Genomic DNA, 14,580 nt, shown 5'->3' with positions numbered 1-14,580 from the left:
TTATAGTGCTCCTCTTTGGCATGAAGCCATCTTGCTAATTTATTTTAAAATATAAAATTGCAGCACATGTCCTCTTCCTGTTCTTTTTTCCAAGAGTTGAATCATTAAGAGATGAGACTTTAGGGAAAAAATGGGGGTTTTTTGTTTTGTTTTTTAAACAAAGCCCATGTATGTAAAGCAAGCTTAAATTTTTAGAATTCATGAACTTCTTGCCTATTTAGTTGAATATATGTTTTTAATAAAGTATAGTAACTAAAATAGAGACTCTTTCTGATTTGAATTTCCCCAGTTTTATTATGATTACTTTCAGTTTTCTACGTGTTATAGTCGTAGGTCTTAGCTCTCACTGTCTCTCTTCAGCAAATTGTGGCAATGCACAATTAGTAGAATATCCCCTTTTGGTCCTACAAAAAAAACTTTCTTAAGTTTGAATTTTTAAAATTTTTATATAGTATCTTGTCAGAATCACAGACTGGGATTTAAAGTAAAGATTTCTTGAATAACTTAATGTATAAAACTTATTTAGATATTTGAAATCCAAGAATTGACATTTCATTGGTAATATGTATTCCACAGTAATGTCAGAATAAATAGTACCTGACCACAGCAGAGCAACCGATACCAAAAGGGATAGTGAAGCATGCTATTAAACTTGAGCTCTGGGCTTCCCTGGTGGCACAGTGGTTGAGAGTCCGCCTGCCGATGCAGGGGACACAGGTTCGTTCCCCGGTCCGGGAAGATCCCACAGGCCGTGGAGGGGCTGGGCCCGTGAGCCATGGCCGCTGAGCCTGCGCGTCCAGAGCCTGTGCTCCGCAACGGGAGAGGCCACAACAGTGAGCGGCCCGCGTATGGCAAAAAAAAAAAAAACTTGAGCTCTGACGACTGTGGCACTTACTGTTGTTTGCTTTATATTACCATTGTTCCAGATGTGAAGTTTCTTACTGTAGATTAGTCTTTTTAAGTATTAGGAGCCAAGAGAATTGTCATTGTGTGTCTACTTGTTACCCTTTGTTGACGCTGCTAGAGCAATGAAGGAGAGGAGACTCAGAAGAGGTTTGAGGACTTTGAAAAAATTATATAATTTGCGAGAAACATCTTGATCCTAAATTGTGGTGTTTAGTAAATCTACAAAGCAGGGGGGCTTCCCTGGTGGCGTGGTGGTTAAGAATCCACCTGCCAGTGCAGGGGACATGGGTTCGAGCCCTGGTCTGGGAAGATCCCATATGCTGCAGAGCAACTAAGCCCGTGCGCCACAACTACTCAGCCTGCGCTCTAGAGTCCGCAAGCCACGACTTCTGAGCCCGCATGTTGCAACTACTGAAGCCCACGCGCCTGGAGCCTGTGCTCTGCAGCAAGAGAAGCCACAGCAGTGAGAAGCCCTCACACCACAAGGAAGAATAGCCCCCACTGGCCGCAACTAGAGAAAGCCCGCGCGCAGCAATGAAGACCCAACACAGCCCCAAAAAACTACAAAGCAGAAAATACTATATCCTAACTAAATAATTAACAATTACACTAAAAGCAGCATACTCTTTCCAAATCATTCTATGTACTTACTGTAGAAGTGGATAAGCAAGAGAAATAGAATTTATTATCATCATCATCATTGTCATAGTTAATGTTTATATAATTATTACTATGTACCAGGCACTGTTTTAAGTGCTTTATATAGTTAATTCATTTATTCTTCCAACAATCCTATAGGTTAGATAAAATTACTGTCCCTATTTTATAAAAACAGGTAAAGGGGAGTTAAATAATTTGCCCATCTTCATATCATTAGTAAAGTAGCAGAGCTAGGATTTGAACCTAGATACTGTGCTGTAAACAATCCGTGTAATTTCTGTGGAGTCTTCATTTGTTCATATATACTGAGACTTATTTCATGTGTACTGAATTGCAGTGAATCCTGGTTTTTCTTCTGTTGATCAGGACTTTCTGCTCCCTGATAAAATGTAGATCTGTTGAGTTCACAGACAAGGTACACTGGGAATGTTTGAATTATGGCTCCTGTTAGTTTCAGATATCTATTTTAGTCTCATTCATATTCTGCAAGTACTTAACTACCCAAGATGCTATTAGGAAGGTACGGTAATAAATAGGGCAGTGTTTCTTTTATCCAAGAACTCATCATCTAAGAGAGACATACACACATACAAATAACTCTTATGATACAAGTAATGGTAAATATTAGTTCAACAAAATTCTAAAAGGAAAGAGGAGCAAGAGATTTATAATATTTGCATGTATTACAAGGCTTCTTGGAGTAATATATGATCTAGTCCTTATAAAATGGTTAAGGTAGTGAGAAAATGAAAGAGACATAGTGAAACTGCTTTGTTTGATAATGTTAAAAGGTCCATCTAATTTCCTGTACTCTTCATTACATAGGTTATAAGTCCTGAGAAGTATGACATAAAATGTGCAATTTCTGAAGCGGCAATAATTTTGAACTCATGTGTGGAACCCAAAATGCAAGTCACTATCACCCTGACGTCTCCAATTATTCGAGAAGAGAACATGAGGGAAGGAGGTTGGAAAGCCATTAAACATTCTACTTTCTATTAACTTTTTTTTTCCCATTTACCTACTCTTTAAGATGGCATTAAGCCCTAGAAGGCAACATGCTGGCATTACATATGAATTTGATAGATTTGACGTATATAGCAACCAGTTTTGCTTAAGATCATTTCCCAGATCTTTTATTAATGTCCTTTTAGCAATGTACTTTTATATAAAACACTCATGGTATTATTGATTTTCTTGATTTTTTTTTCTTTTCTTGCTAACCTCAGATTTCTGGAAAAAAAAAAAAAGTTCAAAATTATTCTTACCAGCATAGTTGACCCTTGAACAAATTAAAGAAATGTTGCTAGTGAGGGGCCACAAATTTAACTTCTGTTAAGTTCTTGTTCTTGTCTTAAAAAAAGACAAGAGAGTTCCATAAATAAAATTGGTTAAATATTCATAACACAGTTTAAGAGGCATTGTTATGTATGTAATCATGGATTTGGCTTGTCCTGAGGTAAATATTTCTGGTTCTCTGAGGTTGCTCTTTGGTTTGAAGCGTTTTCATAAATGCAGAGCATCCTAATGCACGTAGATTTGGGCATCTGACCCCACTATTATACTAGAGATATTGAAAACTAAATGGTGTTGGCATAGCTAGTGAGTTACAGCACAATTCAGGGTTTTTAAACTTACTTTACAATTGTAGAATATGAAATCCTGCTGGTGCCAGCAATGTTGCTTTAGGGACTATTGTGTAACATTTTCAAAGCTTCAAAAGCTTTTAAGCCAAAAAGCATGGTCAGTGTCTGCCGTATGTTGGTTCTGTTGTTTTATGGGTCAGATAAAATTTACTTTGTTTCCTTTCATGTTGTTTTTGTACATCTTAATTTGTTGATATGGAGTTATAGTCTACACTAATATTTCTTTGTGATACAGATAGAGGAGAAAAGAATACTTAATTTGTCTAATAGCATAAGTAGGCTCTCAATTACTGTCCCTTTAAATTTGTTTTCTTACAGCAGAGCAATTTTTTTTAAGGCACTGGGCTTTCCACAACCCAGGAAAAGATAATTTTTACTAAAAATGCGATCATTGGGAGACATGTCTAACTTTGCATACATTATATATACACGATATATCAGGACTTGTATGTTGTGTAAGCTTTGCATCTTAAAAATGGGTTTGTGTAGAGGATCTTTTATATGAGCATGAGTTTTCCCACTCAAGGTCTGGCTGTGGATATTGCTGGAAAAACAGTGTCTGAGTCAATCTGGTCAATTCATATGCAGCATATGACTCTTAGGATTTGAAAAAGAAATCTTCGAGATTATGTTATAAATAATAGTTGCTGTATTTCATATGAAATTATACTCATATAACCATTTAACTTTATTTCAGAGCACATCTTGTCCAGTCATATTTAGGCTTGCTTAAATTGGTGCAGTATCAAGTAATTTTATTTTGTTGCAAAAGTCTAAAGTTAATAGTATCATATTTGTAGTAGTCTTTAATAATCTATCCCTTCTAAAGGAAACAAAATTATATTTTTGTCTGACCCAGACTTGAGTTATTGTTCTGAATTTCATAAATATTATGGTGAGAGAAGTGGTCAGTCCAAAATTGAAAGATTTTACTTCAAGACACTGAGCTGAAAAGTTGGATGTGCAAAAAGTGTAGAAACATTGATAGTGTTCTTTGCTGCAGATAACTGCAGTAAATCATGTCTTTAGCTTCATTATGAAGATTGCTGCAGAATAACGGTATGTATTCTCTCTCACTGCAGCTCTGAATGCTCTGTGTCTTAAAATCATTTAAAGCCTATAGCTTGCTTTGGGGAGTTAGTACAGGGGTAAGGAAGGCTTTGCCGGAAGAGCACTTGTAAATCGTGAGACTGGCGACTTGCGCATAGTTGTGGTAGCCTCTTAATGCGTAATGGTCCTGTTTGATACCAAAATTATTTAAAGGAGATGATTAAATTGCCCAAATAACTGTTAAACACATTACAGATCTATTTTATGTTACTGTGTTTGACAGTTAAACATTAAGTAAACATTTAATTGACTTGAAGCTTGAAATGTACAAAATGCTCTAACCCTTGCTACAGCGTCTCTTCTGTAGCAAGTCAAGTATTATGTGTGTTTTTTTCCACCTTTAGCTTATCAGGCCCGGTCCAAAGCCTTCTAGCAGAGGGAATTGATTCCTGTCAGGGGTTGCTGCCAAGACATCGGAAGGATTTTTGACCAAGGTTTTCAAAAGCTCAGTGTCACACCTGCCATTTGATTAAGGAGGGATTTTGGATGCAGAGTCTGGCATTTATTGTCCTTTGTGTGGCTGTTTTGTTTGTTTTGTCTTTGTCTCTCCTAGAATTGAGCAGTGTTCACACTAGTTTTTAAATTGTTGGGTGGATTACATATTTTACATAACCATGTTAATTTAAATTAATATATTCCCATTAACTTTTAATCATAAAATAGTGTGGACACAGCATGTCTTCTAACTGGTGATTAACCCCTTAAAATTTATGAAACACACTTTTGTAGGGTAAGAATTTGCTTTCTTTTAAATAAATTAACTGGTTTTGTTTTGTTAACTGGGTATTAGGAAGAAAGTATGATCTTAGTACAATATATCTAAGGGGTTAATCCACTTGAAATATAGAATGGGTGCAAAAATCCACACTCTAAATTTGCCAGAAATTTCCTACTTATAGCTCTTAAGTTGTTTTTAAATTGCAATAGGTGTCTTGGCATCTTTGAAATTATATCATTAATTTAAATTTCCAAAGTTATGAATGCTTGTGTGCAAAAGGAAAACTTTTCTTCCGTATTGGAGGAAATTAAAACATGAATTAACATTAAAAATTCAGAAACTTTTAGAAAGAGATTGCACATTATCACCTATTTGCATTTTAGCTTTAGCAGATAATGTAAATAAATAAGGGACATGGAAAGGGTTCTTCAGCATGTTCTGTAACCTTGCTTTGGGGAGTGGTTTTTTGTTGTTGTTGTTTCTTGCTTTTTTTTACTTCTTTAATTAGCTGTGCTTTCCTGTGTTCCTTTTCCTTCTCTCAGAATAGCCCATTTCTTATGTTCATTATATTTCTGGATTCAGTAGTTGGTTTTTCAGGTTTTGAGATTGTTTATTAGTTTTTAAAAATTACTACTATTTCTGACTTGATACTTTTCTTTTTAGTACCCACATTCCTCTTTCAGTGTTCATTTTCAGAATGCCACACAGTGTTCTTTGATTATCTGTAAAATTCCCTTCTAATATGTATTCTGAAAATTTGTGCCATCTGATTATGTAAGGAGTAGGAACTAAGAATAAAAAGCCCAGACAAGGGATGAAATTCTTTATTACTTTTTAAATATGCTTTTTAATATGTCATCTACTCAAAATAAGGACAGATATCTTTTAAGATTTCTGAATGCTCATATAAAAATAGACAAATAGTTTGCCCAGCGTTGCTAGTACTCTTAAAGTAAAATCATCTTCATGTTTTCTTTTATCGTATATTTCATCTTTTGTCCCACATATTCATTTGGTGCCCTCAATGATTTATAAAATTATATCCTAAATGTCCCATAGTTTTGGTGCTTTTTATCTAGAAGACTGTTTTCAGTAGCTTACTTGCCTGGTATGTAATTTTCCTATATTTAGAAAATATTTTAAAATCACCACAGTTGTGAATTAGATTGACTTATACCTATGAATAGTTTGATTAGCAAATTTGATTAGCAACTTTTATACACAGTTTACAGATATGTTTTAGATGAACGTAAAGCTGGCCTTTTATGAATGAAAAGTTAACTTCTTGTCCTGATTTAGGTTCAGATTTTCTTAAGTTTTATATAGCTCATTTATGTTTTAATACAATAATCTGATTAAAATCAGTTATTATAACTGACTTGCAACTTAAAAGATTCTACAGATATATCATCAAACCATTCTGCTTACTGCATCTGTTCTATTTCTATACTTATTCTATTTAACCATGCTAGTTCCTATTGCCCTTTTCTACTTTACTCATTGTTTCTCTCCAATTATTCTTTGAATTACTTCATGGGAACTTTGAATTTTAAAGGGCATTTCATATTCCCTTAATTCTTAAAGCTAAAATTCTCTTGTGGAAGAGAAGTCATTGAACTCTTAGAAATGCCTATTTTTGGCTCTTTATTTTTTTTCTATGATTATTACTTCATTGATCATCCCATATTTATTGTTAGTTCTTTGACATATTAGCCCCAGAATAACCTATGACCACTTAAAATACTGAACAAACTCAGTAGTTTATTGTACATTCTCATTTATTAAGGTGGATTTTTGTGTTCCCTTTTGTCTTGTCGTCTTTGTGCTGGTGCGCTGTGTCCAGTAATCCTTCCTTTTGATTTTATTTTGGTGGGTAGGGTTTATATTTGCAGAAATTATTTATTATATTTCTAAAATAAAGAGTTTAATTCTCATCTTGATCTTCATATTAGATTATGTGAATTTGTTGAAAATAACTCCCTGGGTACTTTAAAGTGTTGACAGACTCTCAAATGGCTCATGTGACACTGATGCTACTTTAAGGAAGTGTCTTGCTCACCTGGTCAAACACCCATTCCTCACTGCATTTTGCCAATTCAATCCATTTTAGATGTAACCTCGGGTATGGTGAAAGACCCACCGGACGTCTTGGACAGGCAAAAATGCCTTGACGCTCTGGCTGCTCTACGCCACGCTAAGTGGTTCCAGGTTCGGAACATCATTTTACTTTTTTCTTGTAGCCTTATGAGAGAGTAGTTCAGTACAACATGTTTAACTGTGTTTAAACATTTCAAAAGATTGCCCAAGCAATACTATTTTAAATTAAATATCAGAAAATGTTAACATAGAAAGCTGGGTGTGAAGATCTGCATATTGCAGTTACTATTAATTTGACAATAAACTCAGGTTTTGGGGGTGTTTTGTAGTTTGGGTTTTTTTATTTTTATTTTTAGTGGCTATATTTAAAGTTGACTTGTTTAGGAACATCACAAGTTTGTGTACATATATTATATTCCATAAGGCTGCAGATTAACTTTGCTTTAAATAATGGAATATGTGTTTAAAGCTTTGTGTATAGTTTTAAGATTTTCCCCCCCTCTTTCTCTAAGTTAATAAGTGTAGGGAATGAAAGGTGAGGAAGCAGCTGTTTGGTTTAGTGACTTTGCAGTTATGCAAAGGCACAGAAAGGAAACCAAACAGATTTCCTTAATCTTTCAGTCCCTAGACAAACTTTTTAGCTCTTTACTTTTTCTTTTATTTCTAATGTAGGCAGACTTTTTTTTGAAGTTTACTGTTTTAAATGAACACAGGTCAAGGTTCACAGGGGATCAAGAACAATTATTCTTGTATAATCTGTTTACTTTGACCTAAAATATCAGCTTTTAAATACTAACCCTGGCATAAAATATTGCTGTAAATGGCAGCTCATTGAATCCAATTTTAAGCGTGGTTATTTTTGTTTTATTTTTATCTGAGCTTCCATTGAACAGTGGTATTTTAACTTTTTTTTCATCAAGGGATACTTTCAGTATTTCTAAGATTAATTCAGTTGGTTTTTGTGTTGCTCTCAAGGCTAGAGCTAATGGTCTGCAGTCCTGTGTGATTATCATACGTATTCTTCGGGACCTCTGTCAGCGAGTTCCAACTTGGTCTGATTTTCCAAGCTGGGTGAGTAATATGTAATTGTATGGTGTGAAAAATAAACATATAGGAAATATTTATGCAGTTTTTTAATAGACTCATCTTACATCTAATTATCAACTTTCTTTTCATTTCCTAAATGTAGTTTTTTTCTTCTAGTGAGAAATCCTGGGGTCTTAATTTTCTGAGAATTCCACTTGATTTTCTTTCTGTATTTTCCTCTCTTTTTTTTTTAACTCTTCTCACAGTGTTTATTACTTTCTTTAAAATAGCACCGATTATGAGTTGTACATACATAAAGGTACAAAGAAAACTAAAAATGAGCTATTAATCTACCTATGCAAGGTTTTGTTGACATTTTAACAAAATAATTTAAAAGGAATTTTTAAGATTTAGAAATATACATTATTCAAAAATGCATAAAATTAGGAAATTCGAATAATGCAGAAAGGCATGAAGTAGAAATGAAAGCCTTCTCGTCATTTAAAGGCAAGCCATCTTGACACAGTTTGTTGTGATTTTTTTCCCTAGGGGAAAAAAATGCATGCATATATATCGCGTATGTTCCTTTTTTAAAAAAATATTTATTTGTTTGGTTGTGCTGGGTCTTAGTTGTGGCAAGCGGGCTCCTTAGTTGGGGCTTGCCGGCTCCTTAGTTGCAGCACACCAGCTCCTTAGTTGCGTCACGTGGACTCCTTAATTGTGGCGTGTGAACTCTTAATTGCAACATGCATGTGGGATCTAGTTCCCTGACCAGGGATCGAACCCAGGCCCCCTGCATTGGGAGCATGGAGTTTTAACCACTGCGCCACCAAGGAAGTCCCATGTATGTTCCTATTATTATTTATGTACATAAATCCCTTTGATATTGAACCGTTTGGGTTCCTACAAGAATTCAGATAGAGAGGGATTCATTCAGAAATATAACTGAAACTACTGATTCCAGAGTTGGGTTAGAGAGAGTTGAATAGCCAGGGTTATCTTAATTCTTTTTTTTAACACTGGAGTGGGTCATGCTGTTTACATTGTTTGCATCTTTCTCAACAAAATGCATCTTGGAGCTCTTTGAGAGCTGTATTGACTATATGGTGTTGCCTTTGTATGGACATGCAGTATTTTATTTAACTGGTATCCATTTAATGGACAGTTGCATTGTTTGCAGTCTTTTGCTATTAAATTTTCATTGTATTGTTATCAGGCTTTTATGAGTATTATATACATGTGATAAATGGCTAGGGTCAATTGCTATAGAATTCCAAGGTCAAAGGACATGTGTTGATTGTTACCGGAAAGGTAGATCATTTAAAACTTCCAAAAATTGTTGAACTGATCATTTCCTTCACACCCTCGCTAACTTTGGGATATCATCACGCTTCTTTAACATGATAGGTAAAAAAAACGGTGTCTCATTTTTTATTTAGATTTCTTTATGTGATTATTGGCATTTGTAATTCTTTTTCTCTTAACTGCCAGTTCCTTTATTATTCGTTTTCTCAATTTATAACTCTATAAGAAATTAACTCTTATCTGTATTAAAAAATAAGTTTTTCCAGTTGTTCATCTGCTTTTCAACTTAATTTTTGCTGTTTTATAAAAGCTTTAAAATCTTTGCAAATTTTAATCCATTAATGTTTTATGACTTAACGGTTTTATTTCTGCTTATAAGATTCTTTCATATTTTAGGTTATAAATTATTCACACATGCTTTCTTCTAGAGCTTTTTTTCCCCCCATCATATGATATTTTCTACAGATGATTGCTTGCTTGTTTATTTAGTTCTTTAGTCGTAATACATAGCAAACCTCCTGGAAGGATGTATTTCATATTACAACAGTGGTTATCTCTCAGTAGTGAGTAGTGAGATTGGTAGAGATCTGTAATGTTTGGATTTTACTAGGATGAAATATATATTTTATTACTTGTATAGTTAAAAATTAATTTAAAAATCATACATGGATTAAAGGTGGATCCAGCTATATGTTTTTCCAGACCAATTACCAATTATTCCAGTACCATTTAACATTTTATTTAGTAGTGATGTTTGTTCTCCCAACCCCCACTTTGAAATATCACCATTATCATAAACCAGTGGTTCTCAGCCACCATCAGTTTTGCCCTCTAGGGGACATTTGGCAATGTTTGGGGATAACTTTGGTTGTCAAAACTGGTTATCAGTAGCACTGAGGAAGAGAAACCCTGTCACAAACCAAAGTTCCTTTTTTGCAGGCCTGCTTCTGCAGCCCTCTTTCATTGCTCGGTCTTTTCTAGTACCAAACTCTTTTAATTTTTGAAGCTTCATAGTGTGTTTTAAAATGCTGATAGTCCTCTTCATCAGAAGTCTTCCCTCTTCATTCTCTGCTATTCATTATAAACACCATCTTACACAGAAGATTTTTTGGGGGGTGGTGCTTTTCTCATGCTTCTTTTTCTGAAAGAACTTGACTACTGTTTTGTTCAGTTTCTCCGGTTCTCTTGATGATTTTTAAGTAGCACTGTATTGAATTAATAATTGGTGGAATGTCATCACTTTTATAATACTGACTCTTCTTTATGGGATGTCCTACTTATTGGAATGAATGTTACACACTTATTTAGATTTGAATGGGTTCTGAGCATAGTTGTTTGTACGTAGGTATTTATCTTTTAGTTTTTTAAAATACCATTTTCTGGTTATTGTTTATATATATTAAATATATTAATTTTGTAACCCACCACCTGACTGCATTCCTTTATTTGTAGTAATTTTTTTCATGTGATTCTCTTGGCTTGGAATCATATCTACCAATCTCTTTCCTAATTTAGTTGGTTGATACTCCTAGAATAATTATGGAATAAAAGAAATAATACTTTACATGCACGTTATGTTTTAATTGCTTTGGAAATGTTTCTAGTATGTAAAGTCTGTTAAGCATGGTGGTATAGCCTTTTATTTGAGATCCTTATTTCTTTGTAATGTTAGAAATGTCAACCCTCTCTTAGTTTACTAAGTAATTTTGAATCAGGAATGTAAATTGAACTTTATCGATAATTTTTCAAGGTTTCTTGACATGAATGTATAGTTTTTCTCCTTCACCCTGTTAATATTGTATATTTACAAATATATCTACTGATATTGAGCTACCTTTGCATTCCAGAGATGGATTCTCCTATATTTGAGAATAATCTCAATGAACTGTTAAGTTCTGTTTGCTGATAGTCTATTTAGGAATTTTGCAGTGACATAAAGGAAATTTTTGTGGTTTTATTTTTGTCTTCTTTGTTAGATTTAGGATCAATAATGCACTAACTCTATAAGAATACCTTAGAAGCTTTCGTTCTTTCTCTAAACTCTGAAACAGTTTTTAGAAGCATCAAAACTATATGTTTTTTGGGACTTCCCTGGTGATCCAGTGGTAAAGAATCCGCCTTACAATGCAAGGGACACAGGTTCAATCTCTGGTCAGGGAACTAAGATCCCACATGCCGCAGGACAACTAAGCCCATGAGCCACAACTACTGAGCTTGCACGCCTCAACTAGAAAGCCCACGTGCCTCAACTAAGACCCAGCACAGCCAAAAAATAAAAATATATATATATATATATATATATATAGTTTTTTAAAAAACTTTTTTGATAATTTATAAAATTCATGTGACATCATCAGTCATTTATAAAAGGGGTCACGCTTTCTTGGTTTCTTTTATTGTGATTAATTGGTTTGTTTAGTTTTTCTTTCTCTTGGGGTAATTTTTGGCAACTTATCTTTTCCTAGAAAAATTGACCAATTCAGCCAGATAACTCAGATTTTTAGACTTTTAAAAATACCTGTAGCATCTTTTTTATTTTAATTCTTTGATTAGACTAGCCAGTAATAGCAGTTGCTATATAGGAACAAAATAGCAAATGGGTGTTCAGTATTTATTTGTGATGAGAATTCACTGAATTCTTAATAGATTTTAAATATAAAAATTTATGAGCATTATATAACTTTAAATTTTTTAAATGTTCAAAAATATAAGCATTATGCATTATCATTTTACTTCCTGATTCCTTCAACTTCAGTCCCTTCAACCCAGGTGCCCTTGAGGCTATTTCTGTTGTAGTAAGTCTAAGCTTCAGTACTTTCGAGACTGAACTCTCAGGCCACTCCTGGGCTACTCTTGGAGTTTGGAAGTCCAACACTACAGATGGCCCTTTGCCTACACCTAACTTTTCCTCTTTATCAGAGCCATAAACTTCAAGGGACCCTCTCTCCTTTGAGGGTGCAGAGATCTAAGAACTGAGTGGAAGAGAGGATGCACAGGTGAAAGGAACTGAGGGAAGATAGGCCATGACAGGGTAATGATGGGAGAATCAGGGAGGGCAAACAAAGCTGCTGGACGATCTTTGAAATCATGTACATATAACATAAAATACACAAGTATTTTAGTAGGTTAAAGCACACCAAAATGTCAGTATTTTGACATTTAAAAATCTCTCCTAGTATTATATTCTTTAGGCAGTAGTTTATCCAATTTATTATTTTTTTCCTCCCCTCAAAGAGCCAGCTCCTTGGATTTACCTGCCAGATCTGCCATTTTCCTTCTTAAGTAATTCATTAATTTTTTACTTCATCTCTAATTTTCTATTTTCCTTGGGTTTATTTTTGTTCTTTTACAAACTTCATGAGTTGGATACTTGTTTCATTCACTCACTCTTTAATTATAGAGGTTTTTAAGCTGTAGTTTAAGGCTGGACATAGGTTTTGGCCATATATACATGTATATATATATATATATACGTGTGTGTGTGTGTATAATATTTTTTCTTTTTTTTCTATGCAGTCCGAAATTCATTTGAATATTGTCTTTAAGCCAGGAGTAGTTTTGAGGGAATTTTTTAATTCTACATGACTGAAGAAGAGTTGCTTTTGTAAATAACTTCTAGTTTTTATAGCATATAAAAATAATGCAATAAATATATTCTACTATTTGCAACTTTGGAAATTTAAAGTTTTCTTTGTGGTCTCATATGTACAGTTTTTGTGAAGTGTGGGCACTTAAAAAATGTGTTCTCAGCAAGGTATAGCATTTAATATATATCCCTTAGTTCAACTTCATCAATTCTGTTCATACATTCTATCTCCTTTGCTTCATATTTTTTGTCTACTTTATCTGTCCATGGACTGACAAAGATAAATTAAAGTCTGGTATTTTGTTGTGTTTTCTACAGTTCTTTATTGTTTTGTTGCAGTAGTATTTTGGACATAGACATTTAATACAACTATGTCGTAATTGTGAATTTGAACCTTTTGCCATTATAAAGGCCATTTAATTAATACTTTCTGCTATTAGTTAATAAGCCTTGTCCATTTATTAATATCAAAACTCTAGCTTTGGGCTTCCCTGGTGGCGCAGTGGTTGAGAGTCCGCCTGCCGATGCAGGCGACACAGGTTCGTGCCCCGGTCCGGGAAGATCCCACATGCCGTGGAGTGGCTGGGCCCTTGAGCCATGGCCGTTGAGCCTGCACATCCAGAGCCTGTGCTCCGCAACAGAAGAGGCCACAACAGTTAGAGGCCCACGTACCGCAAAAAAAAAACAACTCTAGCTTTAAAAAAAAGAATTACAACTAACTTACAAATTATATTAGTTTCAGGTGTACAACATAGTGATTTGATATTTTTATACATTATGAAATGATTACTGAAATAATGACCAGTTATGATTTGTTACCAAAGTTATTACAGTATTATTGACCATATTCCCTATGTGCACTTACCTCCCCTCTGACTGACTTACCTTAAAGCTGGAAGTTTGTACCTCTAAATCCCCTTCACTTATTTTGTCTGTACCCCCAGCCTCCTAAACTCTAGCTTTTTATATTAACATTTGTCTGGTATGATTCTGTTTGTTTCCTTTGTTTTCTTCTGCCCTTTCCCATAATTCTTACCCTTTTCTTGTTCTTTTTTATGTGTGAATGGGTTTCCCTCTGATTATTTATACAATTAGTTGTTGCCCTGTTTACAGTTTTTTTGTGGTATTTTCATCTATTTGTTTAACCATTTTAGGTAATGTTTGTTAACCTCTCATCTATAAAAGCTGAGAAAATTATCACTTCTTCGTACTCCTCACGTCCTCTTTTGCGTTTTTTGTTATATTTTCTTTTTTTCATTCGTTCCTTTAAGAATGTATTAAAACCTGTTTCTTGATTTATGTCTTAATGTATGCTGATTCCACTTAGAAAACAAGGAAAGTTTACACTTAATGCTTTTTTAAACCTTGAAGGTTTAAAAATAACTACATTTACCTTCTGTAGTCATATTCCCTTTGTTTAATTTTCTGTATCTGAATGGTTTGATGCCAACCGTTAGATCTTTTACTGGGGCTTCCTCTTTTTATTTCTTGATTGACTGCATTATATCATCATATAGTTTTTATCA

General features: G+C 34.2%; 1 protein-coding gene across 3 annotated transcripts in view; it reads left to right on the top strand.

Annotated features, from left to right (window-relative positions):
- The window catches only part of ZFR (zinc finger RNA binding protein), a 76,031-nt gene that overhangs the window by 44,330 nt on the left and 17,121 nt on the right, over positions 1 to 14,580 (top strand). For 2 of the 3 annotated variants that reach the window (XM_079915664.1, XM_079915663.1), the window contains 3 exons: positions 2,392 to 2,533; positions 7,151 to 7,248; positions 8,113 to 8,208. In XM_079915664.1, the coding sequence (XP_079771790.1) occupies positions 2,392 to 2,533; positions 7,151 to 7,248; positions 8,113 to 8,208 (336 nt within the window). The remainder of the gene's footprint in view (positions 1 to 2,391; positions 2,534 to 7,150; positions 7,249 to 8,112; positions 8,209 to 14,580) is intronic. The other variant, XR_013827443.1, reaches the window with a different exon arrangement.

This window comes from Stenella coeruleoalba (assembly GCF_951394435.1).
Source record: "Stenella coeruleoalba genome assembly, chromosome: 3".
Classification (NCBI taxonomy): Eukaryota; Metazoa; Chordata; class Mammalia; order Artiodactyla; family Delphinidae; genus Stenella; species Stenella coeruleoalba.
The sequence above is the reverse complement of the archived record's forward strand: the minus strand, read 5'-3'. Positions and strand labels throughout refer to the sequence as shown.